Raw genomic sequence first — 25,061 nt, 5'->3', positions numbered from 1 at the left:
TGTCGTCAAAAGAGTGGTTAGTTCACAACCTTTATTAGAGTCCTCAGTCAAGTCTTTCCATTGATTTGCTTCTTACATTAAAAAAAATTCAAATTTCAATTCATTCAACATGCACATGTCACTGGTAGTATACATTTTATATTGGAAAACCATCTCAAGGAATTCGTACTTAACTGTTATAGGCACACAGTTGTAAAGCAGCACTTGCCACACAGTTTGCACAAAAGCGATTCATTTGAACAATAAACGGCCACTACTAGAAACCCAGTTCATCTCCTAGCAACTACCTCTTCCAAAGTTGAGCCAGAAAACAGGAAATAAAAAGGAGCAGTGCCTGATTTGGATATTTCACAGCCTACTTTGAGAACTCCTTGCCAATCATACACTGCAGTAGCTTTAGCCAACATTTAACGACTAAATTAGGACACAGAACTCATTTAATAGTATTTCTCTACAGACATGAAAATTATCTTGACTTTTAATGATTAAACTAAGCATTGAGGGCTGAAATGCTTTGGTGCAGCTTCATGGAGCCTACAGGGGGCGTCTCTCAGTCAGCAGGTGGTGGCTCTCCTCGCTGGAGGGGAAGAGAGCCTCCCTCAGACGGACCATGCGACCTCCGACCCTAGCATGGCCGCAGGCATCCTCCACCAGGGACCTACGAATGGGTCGGTACACCTTGTAACGCCTTGGAGAGAGGGAGGAGCGAGACAAAGGGTGAGAGAATATTTGGTGGTTAACAGAAAGAAATTGGTGTGTATGTGGAGGCACAAACTACTCACTTGCAGACCATATACGCAATGAATGCAAAGACAGCCACCAGCACGGCGGTTGAAGAGAGCACCACCTCTGCAGGGTGTGATGTCTTGGACACTGCAGGATGGAAAAAACAGTAATGAACCCAAACCGGAAACATCAATATGTCCACTTCCTAAAAAGCTGCAAGAAAAAGAGAAAGATTGTGAAGATGCATAGTAAAGATATCTTTGTGTAACCGACCAGGTGCATCCTGGGACTTGTTGATGGTGACGACGGTGGTGGTCAGGGTCAGGCTCCTGGAGTCCTCCAGGGTGATGTTGACACAGTAGGTGCCCGGCTCTGGAAACGATCGCATGAGGCGCACTTCACACTGAGATGATGGCGGCAGGTCGTCACACATGATGCTGCGCACCTGAGTACATGTGTGGTCCGACACAATGGTGCAGGCTGAAGTGGGGATGCTGAGGACAAGGGCATTGAAGGTCAATATAATCATCCTTTGTATACTTAACTTGAACAAAAATGAATCTAATTTCCTTGAAAACGTATGAGTGTGAATATTTGACTGTGATTTCATATTAACATAATGTAATCATAATCTACAAAAACAACCATTTAACTGACAGTCATTCATCTTTTTGTTGTATTCATCATTTTGTATGAGCTAGAAATGTTTAAAACATAATTTATATGGAGTTACGGACATACAAAGAGTCAGTTTAAACACTTGAAAGCTGTCTTTAAAGTTACAATTTTAGATCTCACCCAAAGGTTGAGAGGGAATAAATACATTCACTTAATGTGTGTGTGTTCGCATCATGTGTTGTAAAGCAGACTGAGGCAGACCAAACACAGCAGTAGTGCAGCTCTTGCCGTCTCACAGCAGTCAGGAAAACACTAATAAAAACTAAGTCTGTTTAACAAAGTTAATAATACAATAATGATATACTCACTTGCCCAGACATTTCACTAGGAAGCTGATGTCGGTGTTGGTCACTCTGGCAGCGGAGACCTCCACAATGCGGCTGTTTGACTCGCTGCTCAGTGTGAGCTTGGGCTCTGTGGAGAACACATTCATGTAGTGGTTTTAGATGTATATAATCATCTTCTCGCAACATTAACATGATGGTGTCTGTGTATGTGTGTGCTTTTCGACATATACAAGCTGAAAAAGTAGATAATAATAATAATGATAATAATAATGACTTACAATTTTGATATAAAACTATAATTCTTCTATAGCAGAAACATGGATAAATTATTCTGGATTTCTTTTAATTAGATTATGTTAAAAAAGTTAAAACGACAATTACGTCATTAGTTCTGAAGGTATTTGGTAATTCACTTTTGAAAATAGGAGAAGTAGAGGTTTTAACCTAATGATGGTAACAAAAACATTAAGATTTATCCTCAGGAGACCAATAATGATACAAGGAAATACATTCAATGGTTAAATTATTATAATTTGGACCAAAGTAGTGGCCTGACCGACCGACAAACAAGGCCACAACTGCATACCAACTAAATAAATTATGAAAGTTAAATTGTAAACTGATCCAATGTTTTATTTTTTAAAATCTCCAATTATATTTTAAACCCACTAAGTGTTCAATAAAAAAAATGCCTGACTTTGGCGCCATCTGGTGCTAGTATCGTAAATGACACGTGACAGACAGCAATTGAAAATTGAACTGCTTTGAAAATACAGATTACGGTTCTAATTTGAACTTTTGTGACCCCTTGCAGCCCACCACCTACCAATAATGGTGATGTTGCCCATGAAGGTCCCATGGGCGTAGCGGAAGCACTCGTTGCTGTTGCTGTTGCTGTTGCTGTTGCTGCGCTTGTTGCGAAGCCAGGCCAGGGCCGTGGGGTCAGACCCTGGTGCACCGGAAACAAAAGGAGGTAGGGGCTCCGTGGTGGGCACGCCTGTTGTAGTGGCAATGGGAGCAGAGGAAGACGTTAGGGGCTTGCTGGTGCTGGTCCTGGAGCTGGTGCTGGTCCTGGGTGGCACTGAAACAAGAAGAAAGTGATAAGAAATACCTCTGAATGGATGAGGATGTGTGTATGTGAGGCTAGTATTCTATCTTCAAGTTGTTGGGTCTTCATGTATATTTAATGTGTTCCTGCTCAGATACACGGACTCCCTCAGTCTCTCTTTCACTCTTATACACACCTAAACAAACACACTGACAGCTGTGACACTCACCCTGGGTCGTCTCCATCTTGACAGTCCCAGCATGAGTACCGGGCGGAGGTGTGGGAGCCTCTGGAGGAAGAGACACAGGACTACAGTTATGACACATCTACTTTTGTGAGGTAACACTTCAATGATCGGTGCAGGGAAAGTCACTTCTTGCTTTGTCTTGTGTATCAAAGTCAAACTGCACTTCAGGACTAGTCGTGACAGCAGCGTTACGTTGTCTTGATCAAAGTTAACAGCCAATCGCCCTGGTCAGTTTACCAAAAATACCAAAAAGATATGTATATACTTTTTCTTATTGGCACCCTGTGTTATGTATCATGTTGATAGTTTTTGGTATTGTTTCAAACACAGGGTAGTGTCATTCTTTTTGGTTAATTTAACATTAAAGCCACCATGGGTAGGATTTAAAATATTTGCACCTAGGGCTATATCTCCGTTTCCAGTACCAGAGTGAGGTGGTAAAGTGGAGCTCCTCTGAGTTGGGGTGGAAGCGGGAGGCGGACACTCGACAGGGAACGCTGCCTCCACCACCATCTTCACACTCATGCTCCCCAGGGCGCTGTAGGTGTGTGTGGTCACATCGCGGTGTGTCACCAGCTGGTTGCCATCTTTGAAGTCCCAGATGTAGTCAATGGCGGCTGCGGTTTTGAGGTAGCCGCTGGGGTCATGCAGCTGTACTGTGAAGACCACGTCCTCACCGCGGAAGAAAACATTCTGGGACTGGTTGACCGCAACCTTCTGGGAGATGTCGACTGCCACAGGGATCTTATCTAAGGGAAAGAGTGAGTGTAAACAATTCTCTGTTTCTTTTTGTGTTTGCTACTGTCTGCCAGAAAGGTAAATAAATTAAATGTGCCGAATCATGTGTGTTTGTCTTCACCTGTGATGTAGAAGACGGTGTTGTCAGTAGTAAGGGGGCTGTACTTCCTGCGTTCACGTTTCTTGTAGACCATGACCTCAATGACCTCTGCCCCCAGAGGGATGTTGGTGGTGTTGATGGTCAAACTGGAAGAAGAGCCGTCACATGTCTCGTGGTACTGGCCTGAAGACAAAATGAGAGTTACTTATTTTTGTTTTTTCAACATGAATGTGTGCAAATCTGTAGACCTGCGTGTCTCACCCATTGCGTGCCACACGTAGACATAGCTCTTGTGGCTCCAGTCGTTGCTCTGTGGGAAAGGTTTCCCATCTGGGAACACGTTGCATTTCGTCGCATCTGGACACTTTCCAAAGCCGTAGTCGTCCAACCAGGAAGTCCAGTTGTAAACGTAACCAGAACGAACCTGTCCATTGGCTGATGAAGAGAGTGCAGTTGTGTTATTCAAAAACTTAAAAAAGTAAACCTGCACTCATTTATATTTTTTAAACTACAATGGTTCAAATTACCCCTTGTGATGCATCATGTAATGTGACAAATCACATAGATAACTATCCCCTAACATTGAACTCTATGGATCACCTTGCAGCTTATTGTTTTGGTCCTATAGTCTGTACATTGAATGTTTTGGTTCAGTCACACAACCCATGTTTCTAGCAACAACAGACAGTTTTTCAGCAAAAATATCCACGATAAATCCACTGCACCGAAGAGCAGATAAACACATTTAGCTACTAAAGAGCCAGATATTTTCCTCAGGAGACAAAAACACAGTTGTAAGGACACAGATAAAAACAACTCAAAATCATTGCTAATGTTGCTCTTTGTCTCCTGGATATTTGAATTGCAAAAGCATATTAACTATATTAACTTTATAAATTGATAATATGTTGACCTAGCGTTTACAGTTGTTGTGCTGCCCCCAAGTGGCCATTAAATGAACTAATGCCGCTTTACGCATTGCCTGTAGATCAATTTTGAATGACTCAAATCTTTTGCTGTTGCTGTCTGATATGATGCCGTGGTGTTTTGTGGAGGAAGATGATGTAATGTGTGTGTGTGCTTGGCCTGGTCTGTTTTTTTTGGCAGCACCTGAGGCCTCGAGCTCCGTACCATCCTCGCAGTGATCATCCCATACAAGGTCCCCATTAGCATCCTCTTTCTGGCATGGTGGGTACTCCAGCTTTGCGGTGAACGTGATGCTAGAGCCATTGAGAGCCGGACTGTCGCTGGTCAGACGAACCTTTGGTTTACCTGCAGAAAAGTAGATGTGTTGGTAAAAATATTAAATAAATAACATAAAGAATTGAGAGGAGAAAAAATGGCTTTACTCACCTTTGTGGTGCATGAGCTCCTTTGGCTTTGGGGTTAATGGAGGGTAGAGGTAATCATCCCATGGGTTGGTGTCAGGATCCCAGCCAGGAATTGGTGGAATTGGGAATGGTATCTTCCCTGCCATGGCATGCTTGTGGGGGAACATGTCAGCATATGCTGGCAAGAGAGAACAAAACACATTTTAGGACTCCTGAGCTCTTTAAAAAGTTTGGATCCTTGAGGGAAACTGACAATTGTGGGATTTTCCAGGGTCAAACGTTTTTTTGTTATTCTGTAGTTTTAAACTAAATATGATAGCCATATCTGTTTATGATATCGTTTTATTTTTACTCCATTCCTTGGTTTCTTCCTTCTCTCAAAATGTTGACTCAAGCATGAATCACATATTTTAAGGGATGACATGAACAGAGTTCCATCGATGTATTAAATTAAAGGAAAAATAATCCAGATATTTGAGGATACATTTTTTTGTAAGCAGACATATGCAGATACACATACACTGCTCATAACTTGACAATAATTATTTGAAACTACATGTATAGTTGTAATAATACAATACAACTTTTCATAGTTATGACGACTGAGGAAAAAACGTGTTTTCCCCCGTTGGGATCCTATTTAAAAAAAAGTTTGACATTATTGTAAATGTATTAAGATATATTACATTTGTATGAACTTTTCTTTAAGATTGTTTTTCTGACCGGACACCATTAGCCAGGTCTCGCGCCTTAATTAAACTCATGGGACTCTGAGTGCAGATCTGAGAGCAGGTAAAACAGATACTGTGAGACCTTGAGCATCAAACGTATATCAAACCCTTAATAACTACTGTAAAATGATATACATTGTAAAGCCAAGGCCATTAAGACATTTTAGTGTGAATATTTTGAATTTAAGGTGTACATTTAGGAAACACATAAGCCTGCATGTAATAAAATGTAGTCAGACTAAATGTTCAAGATAGTATAAAATAACTTCAATTAATAAAGCTGACTAACTCTGAAGCACTTACTTTTGCGTCCATCAGCTTGGAAAACAACGCAGGCACAAACCAGGAGAAAAACGAATAGCAAGCCTTCCATTTCCACTCTTCAGCAGGAAAGTGTCTTGTCAAAATCTTTACAAAAAAAATGCCTAACACATTAAATATCTAGTAGCCTAATACGTGTTCCCCGACAGAGCTTGTGCCTCTCTCTGCCCGTCTAGCTCTCCAAAGTGATCCTCCTGCTTGTCCTGATGTCCAATAATTTAATCTGGGGCCGCTGAGCGCACAAACATGTGATGTTTCCTAACAAGACGCATCTCATCCCTCATTAGTCTGCTTTACGCAAAAACTCATGAGAGATGCACACGGCACGCCCCCTCACCCGCTGACCTGAACAAATAAAGCTTTTTTGATATAGCTTTTAAATATTTGTCTAATTAGAAAAACGCAACAATAAAGTCAGTATAACATATTTCCTTTTTGATGCAGTCTAAGGTACAAATTGCTCTCCATCATTTTTTAAATCGTTGTCTTCAATTTACAGTATTAGATCCTATAAATGTTACATTTAAATAACGTTCTCTTAATAACAATTACAGTTTGCCATCGTTTTCATTATTTTTGATCCATTCCGGAGAAACATGTTCAATTAAAAAGTGATCGGGTGACAACGTGCCTGGATTAGTCATGTACATTTTATGGTCTACATCCCATAAATCCTAAACCGCAAATGTTCCTCAGTTATATTACGCACAGCATGGCTGCGAATCGTATACAAAATGTAATATAATTACATAATTGAGTTATCTATATTACTTTGATTGTAAATTGTAGGCCTATTCCTAGTTTGATGGTAACCTTGAATCCTGATAACCTTAAATGTCCGCGTGTGGGTGACAGCCGAGCACATGACTGTCTTTATTACTGAATACATTGGTCTGATCGAGCTGTGTCACGGTGAAACGCACAGATGTGAAGTCTGGGCAGTGATTGCTCCATACTGCAGCACCAAAAGCAGAAGGAAAGCGTAAGATGTGCGCTCGTTTTCCACACCATCCAACATGTGATTATTAATTCAGCGGGTGTGCTGCTGTCACGATGCGAGTCTGGTAACTGCTTCAAAGGTAACACAAAAGGTCCCGAAACTCAAACCCACTCACAATCCATTTACTGTCCAAACTATTTGATTAACCCTGAACCTCAGAGAGAAAACTTTGATCTGTGTTAAAAAAAAAAAAAAAAAAACATCTCACACAGATTCACGATAGCCTATTTAATTTACAGGAAACGAATAAAGCTGCTGCTAAGGTGAAGTTATAAAGGTCCCCAGAAAATATATTTTACAAATAATATTTGATCCCAAGTCAATGTGGTCAACAAACTATAGCCTATACACTTTGATATGAAAGTGTACAATGTCAGAAATACTGTGCCTGTTGTGTCTAATTTCATGTGATGTTTTTTTGTACAATTATAATACATTTTTTTCCATTAAAGTGATTGTTTGTCTTGAGTTAATGGTTTTTGTGTTTTTTTTTCTTTCTGTGTATGCAATTTTGCAGCCTTGCCAAGACAATGATGTTGGCTGGCTCTATTGTATTCTGAAAAACTACATTGTGGGTGCACAACATTTTAGGAAGAAATGAGAATGGGATCATGAAACGGGGGAAGAACAATAATCTGCTTATCAAAATAAATAAAATAAAAAAACGAGAGAGATGTTTTAAACTTTGATACAGCAGATAGCAACTTAACATTACAGTGTGACCTCACCTCAACCCTGTCGATAATGGAAAACCCAAATAATGCAATGAAAATAGGCTACCTAGGAAATTCATCTACGACTTTCACCGTGAGAAAACCACACTGTTATTCAAAATGTAAGGTAATCATGAAAATACATTTAAATTATTTAAAGCTTAAAGATCAAACCCATAAAAGCTGCCTAAAATTCTATCAAATGATGATCTCAAGTTCTGATTGGCTTTGTTGTTGGTGTTTTAGTAAAAAACAGTCAGACGGTAACAACTCACTAATGTATCTGCATGTGCGCAATCACGTGTTTTGAGTGATGTTAATAATTGTGCAGGCTTTTTCTAGGAAACATTTCTGAAACACCATTAATGTTCACCTTGAATCGTCTCTCCGTCTCGAGGAAAACCGAGCCAACTCCAGGCATCGTTAAAGGCCAAGAAGTGTGACAGAAAGCCACGAAAGTCACCTAGTAAGTGGAACCTGAATTACCTTTATTTTTCGTCAAATAAACATGACATGTAGAAAAAAAGGTTCGTTTACATCAATACTCATCATCCTTCAGTAGAGGGCAGCACCACTCCGCAGCTCTCATGTTGGAAAGCTGGAAAAGGGAGTGCTTCCAATTTTTTGGATTAGAAATATTGATTGTTTACTAATACATAATTCAGTATACATTTGATCAAGTCTGGTAAAACGTGTGTAATGTTAATCTGATTAAATTGTGTGATATTAATCTGAAAATTCAAAGTAAAAAGTAATCGAAAAAGTAATGCAGGAAAAAGTGTGAAGAGGCATCATAGAAACAGGATGCTAACTCTGACTAAAATACAACAATATGCAGAATGAGTCCTTTCACTTGTTTTAAAGTACGTGTTGATGCTTTCACTTTTTTACTTTTATTTAAGTACAATAAGAAAGAAGGACTTTACCATTACACAGTAGTTTAACATTGTATTATAACGAAATAATAATGCAATTATTACAAAAGAGAACTTAAGCCCAAGTTGTTTTTCCAAAAGACAGAGGAGAGTATAACCTCCTTGTTTCTCAGAGTATCCATCCATCAATGGTTGTAAAACTGAAAAAAACTCTCTCTCTCTCTCTCTCTCGATGTGAGTGTGTGTGTGTGTGTGGGGAGGAAGCATGCGAGTGCTTGTCGTGCCTTCTCATTTACAGCCCTGGCCGCTGGTCGAATGGTGGAATGCAGTCTCATTCCTGCAGAGTACATGGACTGGACCGTGGTGTGTGTGTGGTGTGTGTGTGTGTGTGGTGTGTGTGTGTGTGTGTGTGTGTGTGTGTGTGTGTGTGTGTGTGTGTGTGTGTGTGTGTGTGTGTGTGTGTGTGTGTGTGTGTGTGTGTGTGTGTGTGTGTGTGTGTGTGTGTGTGTGTGTGTGTGTGTGTGTGTGTGTGTGTGTGTGTGTGTGTGTGTTATGATGTACAGTGTGTGTGTGTGTGTTATGTTGATGCGTGTGTCTGCAAATGTGCTGGCCGTGGAAACTCCAATTCAGTGTGTGTTTTGGCTGCAGGTCGGGACATATGGGAGTGTTCACTGTGCAGCACTGGAAAGACATGAGGACTTTCTTTCTTCTCAATCTTGAAGCTTATAAACTTATTCCCACAAGGAGACAGAAGAACTGGTCACTTCTAAACTCTTTCCGTCTCTGTGATCTTTCATGTCTCTATCATTTCCACCCTCTTTGCAACACCGTCATCTTGTTGCTCTGAAGCCATCCTTTACTCTTTCAACTTCTCAATCTGTCTCTCCAGGTGTCCCCAACCCTCCTCTGTGTACTGTAATCATAATCATCACAAGTCATTCTGCCCTGTCATCCTGAGCAGAGGGGAGTTGAGTGTCTTTGAGAACAATGGGAGGAAGGCTGTGAGTTGCTAATCCCACTCACTCACTCAACCCATCCAGACACCCACACCACTGTCAGGTGGGGGGGGGGGGGGGGGGGGGGGGGATGATCTCTGGCTGCAGCTTTCAAAGCCAAGCTGCCTTTCACAGCTCCATCCAGCCACAACACAGAGCAGAGTGTGTGAAGCAGGCTGACACATATGGACTTCCTTTCTAGTGATGTGGTGAAGACACTTTGGGTACAGACTGACCTCTTGTTGGCCACCATCATAAAGAAAACACCCCCTGAGGCCACTTGGTAACAGCATTAGGAAAGTTTTGCATATTCCATTCCTTACCTCACATTTAGGGCGTTTTCACTTTTCTCTAAAAATGTTATTTTAGTGCCTCTATGTAAAATTCCTTCTGATAAAGTAGGAACAACTATTTCCACTTGTTAAAAAAGTAAATTCAAATAAAGATGGACTATGGTGGTTGTCTGAACTCAGTTGAAAACAGACTGCCAAGATCTCCTCGGAGAACCGGGGACCGACTTTACCACCGCCCCGCTTCCCTGCATCGACAGTCGGTCATGGGACTGCGAGGCCCGCCGCCAGCTGGCCAGAGATAGCATCTTTGATGTGTGACGCACCGGGGAGACGCCTCCACCAAGCCGACTCTCACAAACTGCAGGATAAAAACACTGTCTCATTTCACTGCAACGTGGACTTATTTATAACAGAATGTTGTTTTTCTGTTGGGAAACAAACCGAGTTTTGAAAGAGAACTACTGGCGCCATATTATATTCAAACTAAACAAAAGTCCTCCAAATGAGTCATTCCAAAATAAAAATAAATCATGAAAATGACTGAATTAAACACTTTGAGAGAAGCCGCTTGCATATGGTTTCCATTAGACTATTGGGCCTATTGAAAATGTTGGCGAATAAATCCCTTTGATCAGATAACTGTTGGGATTGCTTTCAGGGTTGAGACAGCAGGTGTACAGCAGGTGGATCCATCAGGTAGCCTACATCTTTAGACCTCGAGCTCGGATCGACGCGGGCTTTAGGACCCCGGGATGAGCTGGGTGAGAGGCAAAGTGTGCGCACCTACACCATGAAAGAAGAAGTTGAGGGGGTGTCTTGAACCTGCCTCGTCTGTCACTCCCATCCCAGGTCTGCTGCTCCATGGATGCAGCGATACACTCCAGAAGACTGACGGGGCGAGTTATTTAGCCTATCTTTCTGCTTTTTGGATTATCCATGCAGAGCTGAAATGTAATCGAACTCAAAGTTGAGTCAAAGCTAAAAAATGGGTCATTCAAGGTGGGTCAATTTCCTATCCTGTTCTCTGCACTCTTCATGATGAGGCTGTGGGGCAGAGCCACAGTCCGGAGGAGGAAGGTGCTCTGCCTCTGGCTGCTGCTGCTCGGGTTCGCCCTGGTAACTCTAGCTCTCTCGGACCTCTTAAACCGGGACCGAGTCCACAGTCACCAGAATCCTGTCCCTCCACGCCGACCCCTCCAGGGGATCCCCAATGACCTGGAGGTCATAGTGGACTCGCGGGACCCTGCATTAGAGCTCGGTTTGGATCTCGCCCCGCTAAAATCTCTGCAAGAGGACCAGCTTTTATTTGTGCCATCGATGCAGGGCACCAAGAACCCACAACAGAGGAAGAGAACTTACAAGGTGCTTCTGCCCGGAGCAAATAAGGACACCCGCACCCCTGCGCCCCCGACGCACGGTGAAATGGGGAAAGCGGTGCAGCTGGAGGAGAGGGAAGTGGAATCTTCTGTGGTGCAGAAGTACGGCTTCAACGAGGTGGTCAGCGAGAAGATTTCTCTCCATCGCAGGCTGCCCGAGGCACGCCATCCCGAGTGAGTGCACGGACTTAAAATATACACCAAGACTTATCAGCCGAACCGACCCAACTTCTGATGCTTTCAAAGTAAATGAATGTGTCGCTTTTTTTGTGCATTTGTTTTCCACTCCACAGGTGTTTTGGGGAGCAGTACAGCGAGTCTCTGCCCTCTACCAGTGTTGTTATCTGTTTCCATGACGAGGCTTGGTCCACGCTCCTGCGCACCGTGCACAGCGTGCTGGACACGGCACCCAAACAGTACCTGCAGGAGGTTCTGTTGGTGGACGACATGAGCCAGCACGGTGAGTTCCTCCATCCGGCCAGATCAGTTCATCCATCCATGACCTGATCTGACCACGTGTCCATGCCTCTGTTTACTCCCCAGGTCACCTGAAGAGTGTGCTAAGTGAGTATGTGTCTCATCTGGACGGGGTGCGTTTGATTCGCAGCACCAAGCGCCTGGGTGTTGGAGGGTGTCGTACTCTGGGTGCTGCCAGAGCTGCAGGGGAGGTGCTGGTGTTCATGGACTCCCACTGTGAATGCCAGAAGGGCTGGCTGGAACCACTGCTGGAAAGAGTTGCCCAGGACAGGTACTCACATCTAATTGTGTGCAAAAATAATGAAACTGTGCAAAGTTATTGGTATTCCAATGCCTGATTTGTCATTTGAATGACACTAATTCTAAATGACTCTGTTGGTTGAATCCCAAAAATATAATATGTAAACTAATTAGAGTTTTGTCACAGAGAACAATTCATAATAATAATAATAAATTGTATTTCTATAGCGCTTTTCATAAACTCAAAATCACTTTACAATAAGGGGAGGGTTAGAATTAAGATATACATTTGGTCTTGAAAACAACAACCCAGCAGCGGGGCCCAAACTCTGTCTGTTTCTTTCTCTCCTGTGTTCTGCTGTTTGACAGAACCACTTTGGAGAAGTGAGAAAATGGAGGGTTCAGAGTTGTTAGTTGTCTTTACTCATTAGTATGGCATGGGAGACATGCACTGTGGGTGTATCCAAAGCTCAGCTCTCATGATTTGGCTCCAGTCTTGTGTCTCAGGCTGCCTGCAGTGTGGCTCTAATTAGACTAGGTAATTAGGCTGAACTCTCAGACCTGGAATCTGCAACCGCTCAACTCCACAGCCACATATTTGACCCTTTTCCCAACCCCCCCATGTTTAATCTTCTCACTTAATGTCCTCCAAGCATCACCAGGCGAGAGAGAAATATCTGAAACAACATATGTGAACCAGAACAGACTCCTATAAAGTGTGCGTGTCTCAAAACTTGGCTTATGCGACATAAGCCTGAGACACATTAAACACATACTGTATATTCGCAGTTAAAAATAAACACGTCAACACAAACTGATGAGAAACTTTTTTTTCTTCTTTACTCATTGCACACAGCCCAAGGGGTCAATAAGCCACTTGTCAGAAGGCCCCATGCAATCTATCTTGTTGGGAAGTCAATAAAAAACATTGACAAGGAGAGCAATTATGACCACAAAGAAGGCAAGAGTCTCAAAGCGACAGAAACAGCATCAAAGAGAGGCAAAATAGCAACAAAACAACAACAGTGATGCAAAAAAACCACAGAGATATTCAAAAAGACAACATGAAAAATGTTCTAAACAACTAAAAAGAGATGCAAAATGACCACTAACATATTCAAAAATACTTCAAAAGACACAAAACAACTCCGAAGAGATGCAAAACAACTCCAAAGTGACATAAAATGACCACAAAGAGACCCAAAATGACCATTACTAAGAGGGAGGGTAGAATACTAAGTGAAAGTTGACCAAGAAAGGCTGGTTAGGACTTTTAAATTATATTATCTTATCAAATCTTTGACTGTGAAAACAGATGTTGAATTCATAACATCAGCCTCATTGTGAATTACCATACTTGATGCATTTCAATTAAAAAAATACATATTTTAATGACTGTTCCTATTAATGTGGGGTCTGTGTGCAGGACCAGAGTGGTGTCCCCCATCATGGATGTGATAGACTGGCAGACCTTCCAGTACAATGCCACCCAGTGGCCAGTCAGGGGAGTGTTTGACTGGAGACTGGACTTCTACTGGGAATCTAAGCCTGAGCTGCAAGAAAAGGACCCAGACTCAGCGGTTCGACCTGTGCAGTGAGTTCACAGCTAAATGATATCAATTGTGCTCCCATGACACGAGTATACAGCAGTTTAATATAGAAGGAATGTTGAATAAAGCCTGAGAGGAAGCACTGAGCACATTTTTCACGAGAGCATAAAAGGAGATACAAATGGTTCTTTCTGTAAGTGCTCATAGCTCATAATATACAGTAACCTTGACAAGGTGTGATTTTGTGGCTCATAAGCCAAAAGGAACCACTGCTCTAGGCTGCTTTCTGAGATCAGTGTGTCCTTGCTAACTTAGACTGGAGTTTCATTGTATCTCCTGTGTTTGTTCTTGGCAAGTGATTCAGATTCTGTACCAACAGGAGCCCCGTGTTAGGAGGCGGAGTTGTGGCTATCGACCGACATTTCTTCCAGAGTGTGGGAGCCTACGACCCTGGGATGCTGCTGTGGGGAGAGGAACAAATTGAGCTGTCTATCAGGGTAAAGCAAAACGTATTTAAATTATCAATTTTCCTATCCAAGTCCTCCAATTCACCTGCTCACACAGGACTGAGGGAAGACAGATTGCATTGGTTATTCATCCTAAGTCACCTAATCTTTTTAAGCGATGCTTTGGCTGAGTGATTCAGTTGCCTTCTGTCAGGGACTCAGGAATGTAGTGCTGGGACATGATGCCTTTTCCAAATGGAAATCTCAGGTTGATAGTGGTCTGGGAAGGCTTGGGCCAGTTGACAAAGGTTCAAGTTTGAAAAGGGAAATGTTATATGACCACTTGCTTTCTTTTGACAACTTTCTAAATAACAGTTGGGAATTGTAGCATGTTCATGACAGATAAGACTGTGAATGTGCTATTTTTTGCAAGCTGCAAATGGATTTGATTGAAACTCAAAAAGCAAAACTAAAGGGCCACAAACCTGTTTCTCTGTTCCTGTAGGTGTGGTCATGCGGGGGCTCCTTGGAGGTGGTTCCCTGCTCCCGTGTGGCCCACCTGGACCACCACCACCTGCCTTACAGCTTTCCAGACGACGAGCTGATCCAGAGGAACAAGATCCGGGTCGCAGACACCTGGATGGACGCATACAGGAAGATCTTCTACAGGAGAGACACACTTGCTCATTTCATCAGACAGGTGTGTATTACTGGTGTGGATATTTTTCAATACTTTATTTGGGTGTTTAAGATAAGATAAGATAGGATAAGATAGAACTTTATTGATCCCAATTTGGGAAATGTTTGATGTTCACCAAATATATAAGATTTAAAGACATCATTATTTTTTTTCTCTGCAGTCTGAGAGCCCTAACATCACAGAGCGTCTGCGGCTTAAGAGGAGTCTGGGCTGTAGGAACTTCCACTGGTACCTGACCACAGTTTACCCACAGCTTTACATCCCTCAGGACAGACCTGCACTGTCAGGAGAGGTAGATAACACACACACACACACACACACGCACACACACACACACACACACACACACACACACACACACACACACACACACACTATGTATACATTGAGGCGCATGACACAGTGTGATATATCATTTTTGTTCCCGTTTGAAGCTGTACAATGTCGGCACTGGCAGCTGTGCAGACTACCCTCGAGGGCAGGGGCCAAAGGGCGGGGCCATGAACATAGCACCGTGCAGTGGGACAGGCAGCCAGGTAACCATGACACTGTTATAAAAATCTAAGACGGACTTGTTTACATGACCTGAGTCGGACAGACACATTGGATGACTTGAGACTCAAATAGAAAACTTTACTTGGACTTTAACACCAATGACTTGTGATTTCACATGGATTTGAGCCCTTTGACATAGAACAATTACAACCAAACCCTGAAAACCAAAGATGAAAAAGTATGTTATTTCAAAAGTGTGCCATAAATCAATTAATGTGCCTTCATTTCCTGAAATAGCGAACGTTAACACTATTGATAACCAGCAATTTCATACTTAATTCTACAAGATCTACTTTGTTTGAATCAATCACTATGTCACTAAGCTCCAAGTTATATACGAAAGACCACCTCTGCAGACAGCTAACACACAGTGGCAAAGATGATCTCTGTTGTCGTTGCAGCACTGCGAACTGAACTCTGAGTTAGAAGTGCGATGGGGTCCAATGGGGGCTTTGTGTTTGGACGCCAAGGATGAGAGGGCGGTCTTATCTCCGTGCCCCACACACCGACCAACCTCCAGCAGACTGCAGTGGAAGTTCATAAAGGCAAGGCAGAAAGTTACTATTATCTGAATATATGGTCACAGTGAGTGTTCGGCTAACTGTCTGTTTTCTCTTACAGCTGAGCGGTCAGCTCGTCCACCAGCAGTCCCAGCTGTGTCTGGAGGTTTTGAAGGAAGGAGGGCTCCCACAAAGCAGCCCAAAAGAAGTGAAGACAGGGGGCCTCTTCCTGCGCCCCTGCACCCATCACCCCAGACAACAGTGGCACTTTGAGCAGCTAGTAGCTCCTAAAGGTGCCTGATACAGAAAGTTAAGAGGGATATATGGATTTGTATAGGAACTTCTTTCATTTATGTACTATACAGAGTGGCATATGTAGTGAAATGATGCAAAAAAAAAACACAAAAAATACCTTTTTTATTATTTTCTCCTCTTTGCCACTCAGCTTTTTTGTTCCTGTTTTAAGGATTGCAAATAAAATGTATTGTGTTGACTGATTATTAAAATATGATTTAGATACGATTACGTTAAAACAAAGTCTTTATTTAAAACTGCTTTTTTATGAATTGTATGTATTATGTATTTATGTACATTTGATCATATAGTGTGAAATCATTTATATAACATGATGTTTTAGCGATATGTATTTGTCCACATACTTTTGCCGATATAGCTAGTTCTGCAGGACATGTATTAATGTGAAGTCCCTGCAAACCCAAATTATTTAACATATTAATTGAAAACACGTTTCCTAAAGTTTTTTTCTTTTTTTAACAATGTTTATGAAGTCTCTGACCAAATAAATAAGTCTATTCCTGTGATATCAGCTGCCAACAGCAGAGGGAGCCACCTGCTTTCAAAATCCTCTCTTAAGAATCTGATCAATGTGAATGTCTGGTTTAGGGTGTAACAAAATACATGTAACCAGATTACGTAATCAGTCTATAAAAAAAGGTTATTGCACCCCTTACAGTTGAAAAAAAGAGACATAATCAGACTACTTGTACAGTATTGAAACATTTGGATTACTACAAGGGCTACGATGTTACAATTTATATTTAAAAATAAAGAACAATATATTAAGAATCACATATGCACACATTTAAATACTTTAAATTGCTCACAACACCAAGTGAAGCAAGTCTTGAATATTGTATTTATTGTCATTGCATTTGATATATTGAGGTTAACCAAAAGTTATGGAAAGTAATCAGGTACCATACGTTTTATATTGTAAATGTTAGGATTAGGTTACTGTTTACATTTGTCTTGACAGGTAATTAGTAATTATAACGGATTCCATTTTTAAAGTTGACCTCCCAACCCTGGTAATTGTTATACAGCAATAACATCCCCATATTATTTACTTATTGGAAATACCATGAATAGGTTCTGTTGTGAACTTTCTGTGGTTGGAGCTGATATAATTATGCTGTACAGTTACCCTACCATGTGACAGTAATATCCTGATGTGCATGTGACAGAGAGCAGTGTATGCTGTCCCTGATTAGCATCAAGACAACAGGGTCATGTGTTTTTGTGTCTAAGTATTTACTGTTACTCATACCATTGGTGTGTAGGCGTTAAGTCGCAGAGCCCAAGGTTATAGGAAGACCCAGAGCTCACCCTCAGTAACTCTCTCCATGCCCCCGAGCATTGAGTGCTAAGAAGCACCTATATTCTCTGTCACGGTAATGCTTTTTTTAACCCATGGTGCAATTAGCCCAGTCAAGTACATGGCACCTTTTTCAATAAATCCAGTCATATGGCTTGTCTGCAGCTCCGAGGCATAGGTCAAACACTTGGACAAACAACATGTTGTTGATTAATACGTCTTCTCTCAGTTACATAACTAAAGGCTACTGAGATGATGCACAAAAGGGGCAACACTTCTCTGCTTCGGGTCTTCAGATGACTCAAGAGGTCAAATACTCATTTGGTGGCTAATTGCATTGTGAATGCAATCCACGTTTGCTCAGAAGATAAAGACAGGGACAGGTCTGACTGTTTAAGCAGTTTGTCATGCTCATATTAAACGTTGCATGCCTTGATACTTTATGGCCCTAACCATATATGAAAATAGTTTTTATGTATGATTTTGAACTGACATGCTTCAGAGCATTTTAGTTAAGAGTCTCCAACTCTTTTATTCATAGTTAAACGCAATGGTTATTAAAAAGTCTTTGTATCTGCTATTGGAGATAACACTAATTAATTTACAAAGCTATCTTCAAAATACAAAACAAATATTGTTGTGTTTTTCTTTAAAGCCTCTCTGTTATGTAGTCATTTTGATATGTGTCAACAAGGCCCGGCCCCCCCGCTGACACTTTACCTCTGCCACATCATAGACTATATGCATTACATTAATGCACACAATGTCATACTCCTTTCTGCACATATTCTGACTTCACATTTCATAGTTTATATGCAAAAATTCATTCATAGCATTCTATTTCCATGTAAATTACTGCTTTATTTTATTTTTATTTTATTGCTATTTAACTGTATTTTATTACGGTGTAAAAGATTTTGTGTTTTATATTAGATTTCTTGTTTTTTATATTTTATGTATGCACCATGACATCAAGTCAAATTCCTAGTATGTGCGAAGCTACCTGGCAATAAAGCTGTTTCTGATCTGATTTTATGTAAATTCCCACATGATGGGTTTTAATAAGGTTAGATTAAATAAAGACATTTTGCAGGAAAATAAATATTTGGAAGAAAAGTTAACTTGCCCACGAATCATGCATCGAACTTATCTGATCATGGGAACACCGCCCAACACCACACACAAGATACCTGCGGAAACAACAAGGAAGTGAAAATGAAAAAGGAACCTGAGAGCGTAGCCTACCTCTGGAAACCCCTTTTATAAATCCTATTACCGGCTGTTTTATGGCTTAAATCCAATGGCCTATAGGGGTCCTTGAAATCACTTTTTATTGCAGAGTATCCTAAGATGTTCAAAAAGTTCCCAGCAGAGGATAAAAGGCTACACGAAGCAGTCTCTGTAAAGACTCTCAGCAATAGTAGAGTCAAACATGCTGGTAAATCAACGCCCTTTACAACATGCTTTTTTGAGAAATGAGGCAATATGTTTAATATTTGTAACATATGGCAGCTTTTGTCAAACTTATTTGGTGGCATCCAATACTTAAATCCAATTAAAGACTATTCTAGACATTGACAAAATGTATATAGCTGATTAATAGCTTTGCATAAAATTGCAAACTATAGATGAACACAGAAAATCTGAAATAAGAACGACACGTTAAGAGTTTCTTAACAAATGTTAGTATTTCATTCATGTTATTGCAATATCTTCCTCACTCTGCATTCAAATACTCTCTCATGACTCTTCTTCTCCTTCCTGTCCCCAATCTGTCCACCTTCTGTGATGCTGCATGTGACCCTTTGCGTGCCCTTCCCTTCCCATCTCTAGCTTCCTCCGTCACTTCTCCATGCGGAGGTCAGTGTGATTAATACAGTGCACTCCCATATCATACCCTGATGGCCGTTGGGAATTTTCGCATTCTCACAAACACATTATAGAGGGGACCCTGTGGGACTCGGATGGATGTGAGCGGCTGTGGTGCGGGGAGCTGTGGCCTCTTTATGAAGATCCATGGGGCCATTTCACCCAGAACGGAGGAGGCTGCGCTTACAATTCACAGCTTTAAGAGCCTTGGGTGTTCTTTACACAGACACTGTTATTTCCAGTGATTCGTTATGTGCTTGTTGTGCAATTAGGCCTTTGTGGATGGGCCTCTGGAGCCGGGCTGACACTGAGTGGAGATTAAGTGCATTTAAATGTGACGAAAACTTGGCTTGCAGCAGCAATTAAGGTAAGAGACAAAAATGGCTTTTGAATGTCTCATTTAGAAAGTTCCTGGTGACACACATTCTTAATAAGGGTGCCCTTTAGTTTCTAAAACAGTGTTTCAATGATACCTATATTTATTCAACACATCAAATACATGAAAATAGATTTATCAGGTCAAAAAACACATTGGGTGTAGCTGTAAGGGGAATATAATAGCAGCAATTTCTCTTACTTTCACTCACATTGTGAATTGTGAGGCTGAAAAGGGTGAGGTAGCAAGAGGATGATTTATCTGTAAAATGTGCTCATAAATTAAAACTAAGGTGATGAAAACATGAATTACTGAAGTAGTTCTTGAATGTGTTCATAACTAGATAGAAATGGGTGATTTGATAAAGACACATTTGATTAATATCTGACAGTTTAGAGGCCCTTCACTGGCATCACAGAGCGGAGTGACATGGGCACACTGGATTTAACAAGCATGATGCAAGAGGTGCACAATTTCACTTTAGCATTTGGAGATTTGGACAGTTCCAGAGAGAAATACTAGAACCATGTGTGTGTGGACTTTATCACTGAGCCCTCTTTTGGCTCACGGGTTAGGGTCACTGTAGAAGCAAATACATGGACGACATATAGGTTAGAATGAGAAACCATAGATGATACACATATATGTATAAGTCCAATGTGTAGCCTCCTTTAGGTCTGTTTTGAGTTTCTAACAAAACTCATATTCCTGTACAATGGCCAGCATTTAGATCTGCAACTTGTACTGGAAACACTTCTGGGTGAACAATCATATGACAAGTATTGTGTATAAAACTATGGAATTCTAAGTCATTTATGCTGTTCTAAATGTGCATAAACGAGCCTTAAAAACCCAATAATTTGAGACATTTTTCCTCTACTCGGATCTATGGAGTTATGCATGTAAGTTTAGTTTACATCATTATCTCACTTTTCGTTTTTAGCCGTCCCTGAATAGACGAAAAAGGAAGAAAGGCTGCATGACTTCCTTCAGCGTTCATTTTGAAATGCCACTGTTTCTCTTGTTATCCTTAAGGATCATCACACGACAGATGACAGGTTGATCATAGAGAGGAATGCCTTCTCTCTTCTTCTATCAAGGAGTCTTGACTTTCTACAGGAACCCTACATCACTGCTACATCAACACAACGGAGGACAACTATTTCCCATGGCTCTACACGGCGATGATGCTCCTATCTGCTGCTTTGTAAATGTCAGGCCACTCTGTGACAGGCGAGCAGCAAAGGGGGTGATTTAGCAGCCGTTCCTGGATCCTCTCTTGAAGAGCATATCCAGACCTACACTCCTCGGAGAAGAAACCACCATTAATCTCCACCTCTGACATTCACATTGTTCTGACACCTCTCCAAGCACCACCAGCACCCACAACTTGTACCGTAGCAGCACCCAGGGGAGCAGCTCAGACTCATTTATCATACACACACACACAAGATGTCCTGCACGCTTCACACCCCCCCCCCCCCCCCCTCCCTCCATGCTTTACACACCAATGCAAATGTAACCATGTTGGATGTGCAACAGCAGAGGCTGCCTCACCCCGAGTGGAACAGATAAATGTAAAGCCCTTGTTTGGAGAGCTTTGCATGTGTATGGGTGCTCTTCTATATGCAAACTGGCACACACTCGATATATATGGACGTACACACAACCAGTAGCACACACACACACACACACACACACACACACACACACACACACACACACACACACACACACACACACACACACACACACACACACACACACACACACACACACACACACACACACACACACACACACACACACACACACACACACACACACACACACACAATGTGCCCTTGGATCAGCACTGCAGCTCACTTTTTTGTAAGCATGGCAGCCAATCAGGTTTCAGGAAGGGCAGAACAGAAACACCTCTCCACAGCTGGCAGATTTCAACATAACTCCATTATGTCCAGGGAGATGAAAGGAGAGATGGACAGATTTGTATTACCTGAGAGAGAAGTTCACACCTCGTGCACAGCGATGGTGTTCTTTTGAGTACTCAAATCTGGGGCGAGGGACAAGTGAAGAGGCTCTTTTCACTGGGATAAAGTGCTCATTTGAATGGAAGAGTGAACGTGTGTGTGTGTGTGTGTGTGTGTGGTCACCCAGCATTTCTGTGTGTATTGAAATGAGTGGACAGAGATGAATAGTTGCTGTATTTGGGTCAGGGCCATCATTCAACAGTGTGAAAAGAGACACACAGCAAAAGAGGGAACATGAAACAGTATTTTAAGTATAACGATGAATGCTCATATATCATCAGTCGAGTCTTTTAATCATTTTCCTACGTTAGCATTTTTTTGTTGCACTATTTACCATTTCTTTCCATTTGTCCTCGTCTCCATCCCTTTGAGTCAAACCCAACTTTAAGCTAAAATCATAAGTGGTGCGAAACAGGACAGCAACGGTGCAAAAGAGGAAGGCAGATGGGCCTAATGGCAGATTGTGGGACGTGGTGAATAAAACATGAGCTCGCTAGCAGGTGGATAATATGATGCATAAGCAGCCAGGATGGGATTGTGTGTACACCATTAAATATGGATGGGTCTTCAAGACTCCAGGCTAAAAAACAGCATTCCCACAGATGTGCTGGAGGCGCTGCTAAATACACAAATAATAATCCTCAGTGCAAACACACTCCCACCCACCTGCAAGCCCCTTCCCAGTAAAACACACACACAAATGGTCTAAGTGGAGAGTATTTTTGGCCCTGCTTATTTCCTCTTTCTCTAAAAGCATTTCCAAACATCGAAGTTAAGAGAGAACATTGCCACATCACCATCAAGTATATATCACCTGCTTCCCTGCTGATGTATGTGTGTAAATTCAGACAGATGCAGCACTCCTATGAAAAAACAACAACAACACACACACACACACACACACACACACACACACACACACACACACACACACACACACACACACACACACACACACACACACACACACACACACACACACACACACACACACACACACACACACACACACACACACACACACACAGTGGTGAGCAGCTGCACCTGTGACAGATGTGTCAATGTGATCCTCAGCACGCATACTTACTCAGTTCCCCCCCCCCCCCCCCCCCCCCGCCCACGTCACCAGTGAGACATGGCGATTGCTGCTCTTTCACCTCACATGAACCGTGGTAACAGATAACAAAAGAAACACACACACATGCATGCACAATAAAAAAAATACACACTACTATAATAAACAATGTGGACAAGCAACAGTCTTGCATGACATCTGGCATTATTAACTTTGTGTGTTTGTGTATTGCATGTGTTGGTAAGACCACGATCAATTTAGGAACTGCTGTTGAATGATTTCAATAACATTCTGCATCATGTCCCCATTAATGAATTGTAATAACTTTTGGTTATCCCTTAACGCTTTGACTAACTTTGATCAACAGGTAAACTTTTCAATTGACCAAATACTTCCATAAACTATACATTCCCATCAGCAAATATTATCATGCTTAATACAAGTTTAAGCATCTTAATTGAGCATGATAGCATGGTACGTTTTTTGAACATCAGCGACACATTGATATTTATTATGACCAAGAGAAAAAGGTGGAATTTGATGGAGGTGAAGATTTTTTTCAGCTGTTTCTGTTGAACAAAAACATAAAACAGGACATAAACAGTCATATTTGTCATTTATTAGCATAACATGTGATTTGTATCTAATAATATCAAAATGTTAAGGGAAAAAGATGCTTAATTACAGTACATTCCATTTGCAGAGAAGCAGAGTCCAACCTACACGGATTCAAAAGAGAACAGTAGATCTGTAGGGACGCAAGTTTGGACCTTTTCCTGGTTTAAGATTGCATTGACTGGTTCCAGCACTGTCACACCTTCATATACAGTAGCATACTTATCTGCCATCCCACACTCTTGCATTCTTTGAGGTAAAAAAATACATATTTATTATTGATACATTCATAGAAATATAAAAGCTTCTTTACTTCCTTATTGTGCTTTTATGTGGGAATATTGCGTTTGCTCTGAACTGCTGAGAAAATGGATCTCAGCAGTTTGTAACCCTGGGTGACAATCAGGGAATTGGCCTCCATTGTAGACCATGAACCAATTTAGTATTGGCAATTTCCTCCAGGCCACTTCACAACGGCGGCTACTACCTTATCTCAAATCACCCAGTTGTTTAAACTGAGTCGACATCCAATAAATATGCATCAGTAAATGCCCGGTTCAGCTAAACGATTGAACCTTGTGTCCTTTAAATAGATAGATAAATGGCAAGCTGGATTTCCACAGGGTGACATGCATTATGTTAATGTGTGTCTACAGGCACTACTCAAAAGGCTTGAACGGCATGCAGAGAGCAAGAGAAAGATTAGGAAGGAAGGAGAGAGAGAATGAAAGTTTGTGGAGAAAAACACTGGAGAAGAGAAGCAGAGAAAGAGTCCCTGCGCTCAGTGCGAGAGACGACAGCAGGGGCTGTGCTGCCTCAGGCATAACATACCCCCTTCATAACCAACCTCCTCCACCCTCCATCCCCCTTTCCCTGAGGGCCAGCTGTAAAGAGCACAATACATCCCATCTCCATCGCCATCCTCACACCATACTGTGCTCCCAGTTTAACCAGCCACACACTGGTACACGCAATCCAGAGCACCGAGCGTGGGTTGAGTGAGCAAGGAGAGAAGGGCTTGAAGGAGAGTAAATGGCAGAGATAGGGGGTTGGGGGAAGGTCGTAAAAAGGCCTCCCCTCTGTGTCCCCATAGTCCACCTCCACCACTCAAGATGCTTTCATTCTCCAACAAGCTGACCTGAAACCATCACTAGCCAGAAGCAACAAAAAAAAATAGAGAAGGAAAGAAACAACTCTGTCCTCCTTTGTTTCCCTCATGTCCTCCATTATGGCACCACCCCGCCTCCAGATGAGGGGGTCGGGGGTTGAGCTGTGCCCGGAGAGCTGCCATCATATAGATCACAACGGACCCAAACCTGCCTAACACTACGTTTCTATAAGGTAAAGCTGACACACCTACACCTTCTGTGCTTGTTTTCATGCAACAAGATTATTATTTTTTAACACGTGCCTTTAAAACAAAAGGAATCTGAGTTGCATCGCTGCAAACGTCCTCCAATGATATGGGGGACCCCAGTTCATCAGTTTGATGTTCAGATCAGGAACATATCCCATCAGAAATATCTGCTTTGCTGTTCAGATGGAGGGCTG

General features: G+C 41.8%; 2 protein-coding genes across 3 annotated transcripts; one reads left to right on the top strand and one right to left on the bottom strand.

Moving 5' to 3' along the window:
- Positions 1–6,441, bottom strand: gpnmb (glycoprotein (transmembrane) nmb). 2 transcript variants are annotated; one of them, XM_034124312.1, is made up of 12 exons: positions 6,190–6,441; positions 5,178–5,333; positions 4,956–5,096; positions 4,086–4,259; positions 3,846–4,007; positions 3,385–3,735; positions 2,969–3,028; positions 2,518–2,772; positions 1,713–1,818; positions 1,000–1,220; positions 783–873; positions 1–688 (listed from the first exon to the last, which is right to left on the bottom strand). In XM_034124312.1, the coding sequence occupies exons 1-12, from the start codon at positions 6,257–6,259 to the stop codon at positions 535–537; spliced, it is 1,941 nt and encodes a 646-aa protein (XP_033980203.1). In that variant the 5' UTR covers positions 6,260–6,441; the 3' UTR covers positions 1–534. The 2 variants fall into 2 exon arrangements, with proteins under 2 accessions (XP_033980203.1, XP_033980204.1); XM_034124313.1 differs by having other exon boundaries at positions 3,412–3,735.
- A 4,454-nt stretch (positions 6,442–10,895) lies between these two features.
- On the top strand, positions 10,896–16,723 carry LOC117478118 (polypeptide N-acetylgalactosaminyltransferase 15-like). Its single transcript, XM_034125021.1, has 10 exons — positions 10,896–11,633; positions 11,753–11,919; positions 12,003–12,207; positions 13,603–13,770; positions 14,106–14,223; positions 14,678–14,872; positions 15,033–15,164; positions 15,307–15,408; positions 15,829–15,972; positions 16,049–16,723. Exons 1-10 carry the CDS (start codon positions 11,119–11,121, stop codon positions 16,226–16,228), a joined length of 1,926 nt encoding a protein of 641 aa, XP_033980912.1. The 5' UTR covers positions 10,896–11,118; the 3' UTR covers positions 16,229–16,723.
- Positions 16,724–25,061: the final 8,338 nt, after the last annotated feature.

The sequence above is a fragment of the Trematomus bernacchii genome, unplaced genomic scaffold (assembly GCF_902827165.1).
Source record: "Trematomus bernacchii unplaced genomic scaffold, fTreBer1.1, whole genome shotgun sequence".
NCBI lineage: Eukaryota > Metazoa > Chordata > Actinopteri > Perciformes > Nototheniidae > Trematomus > Trematomus bernacchii.
The sequence above is the reverse complement of the archived record's forward strand: the minus strand, read 5'-3'. Positions and strand labels throughout refer to the sequence as shown.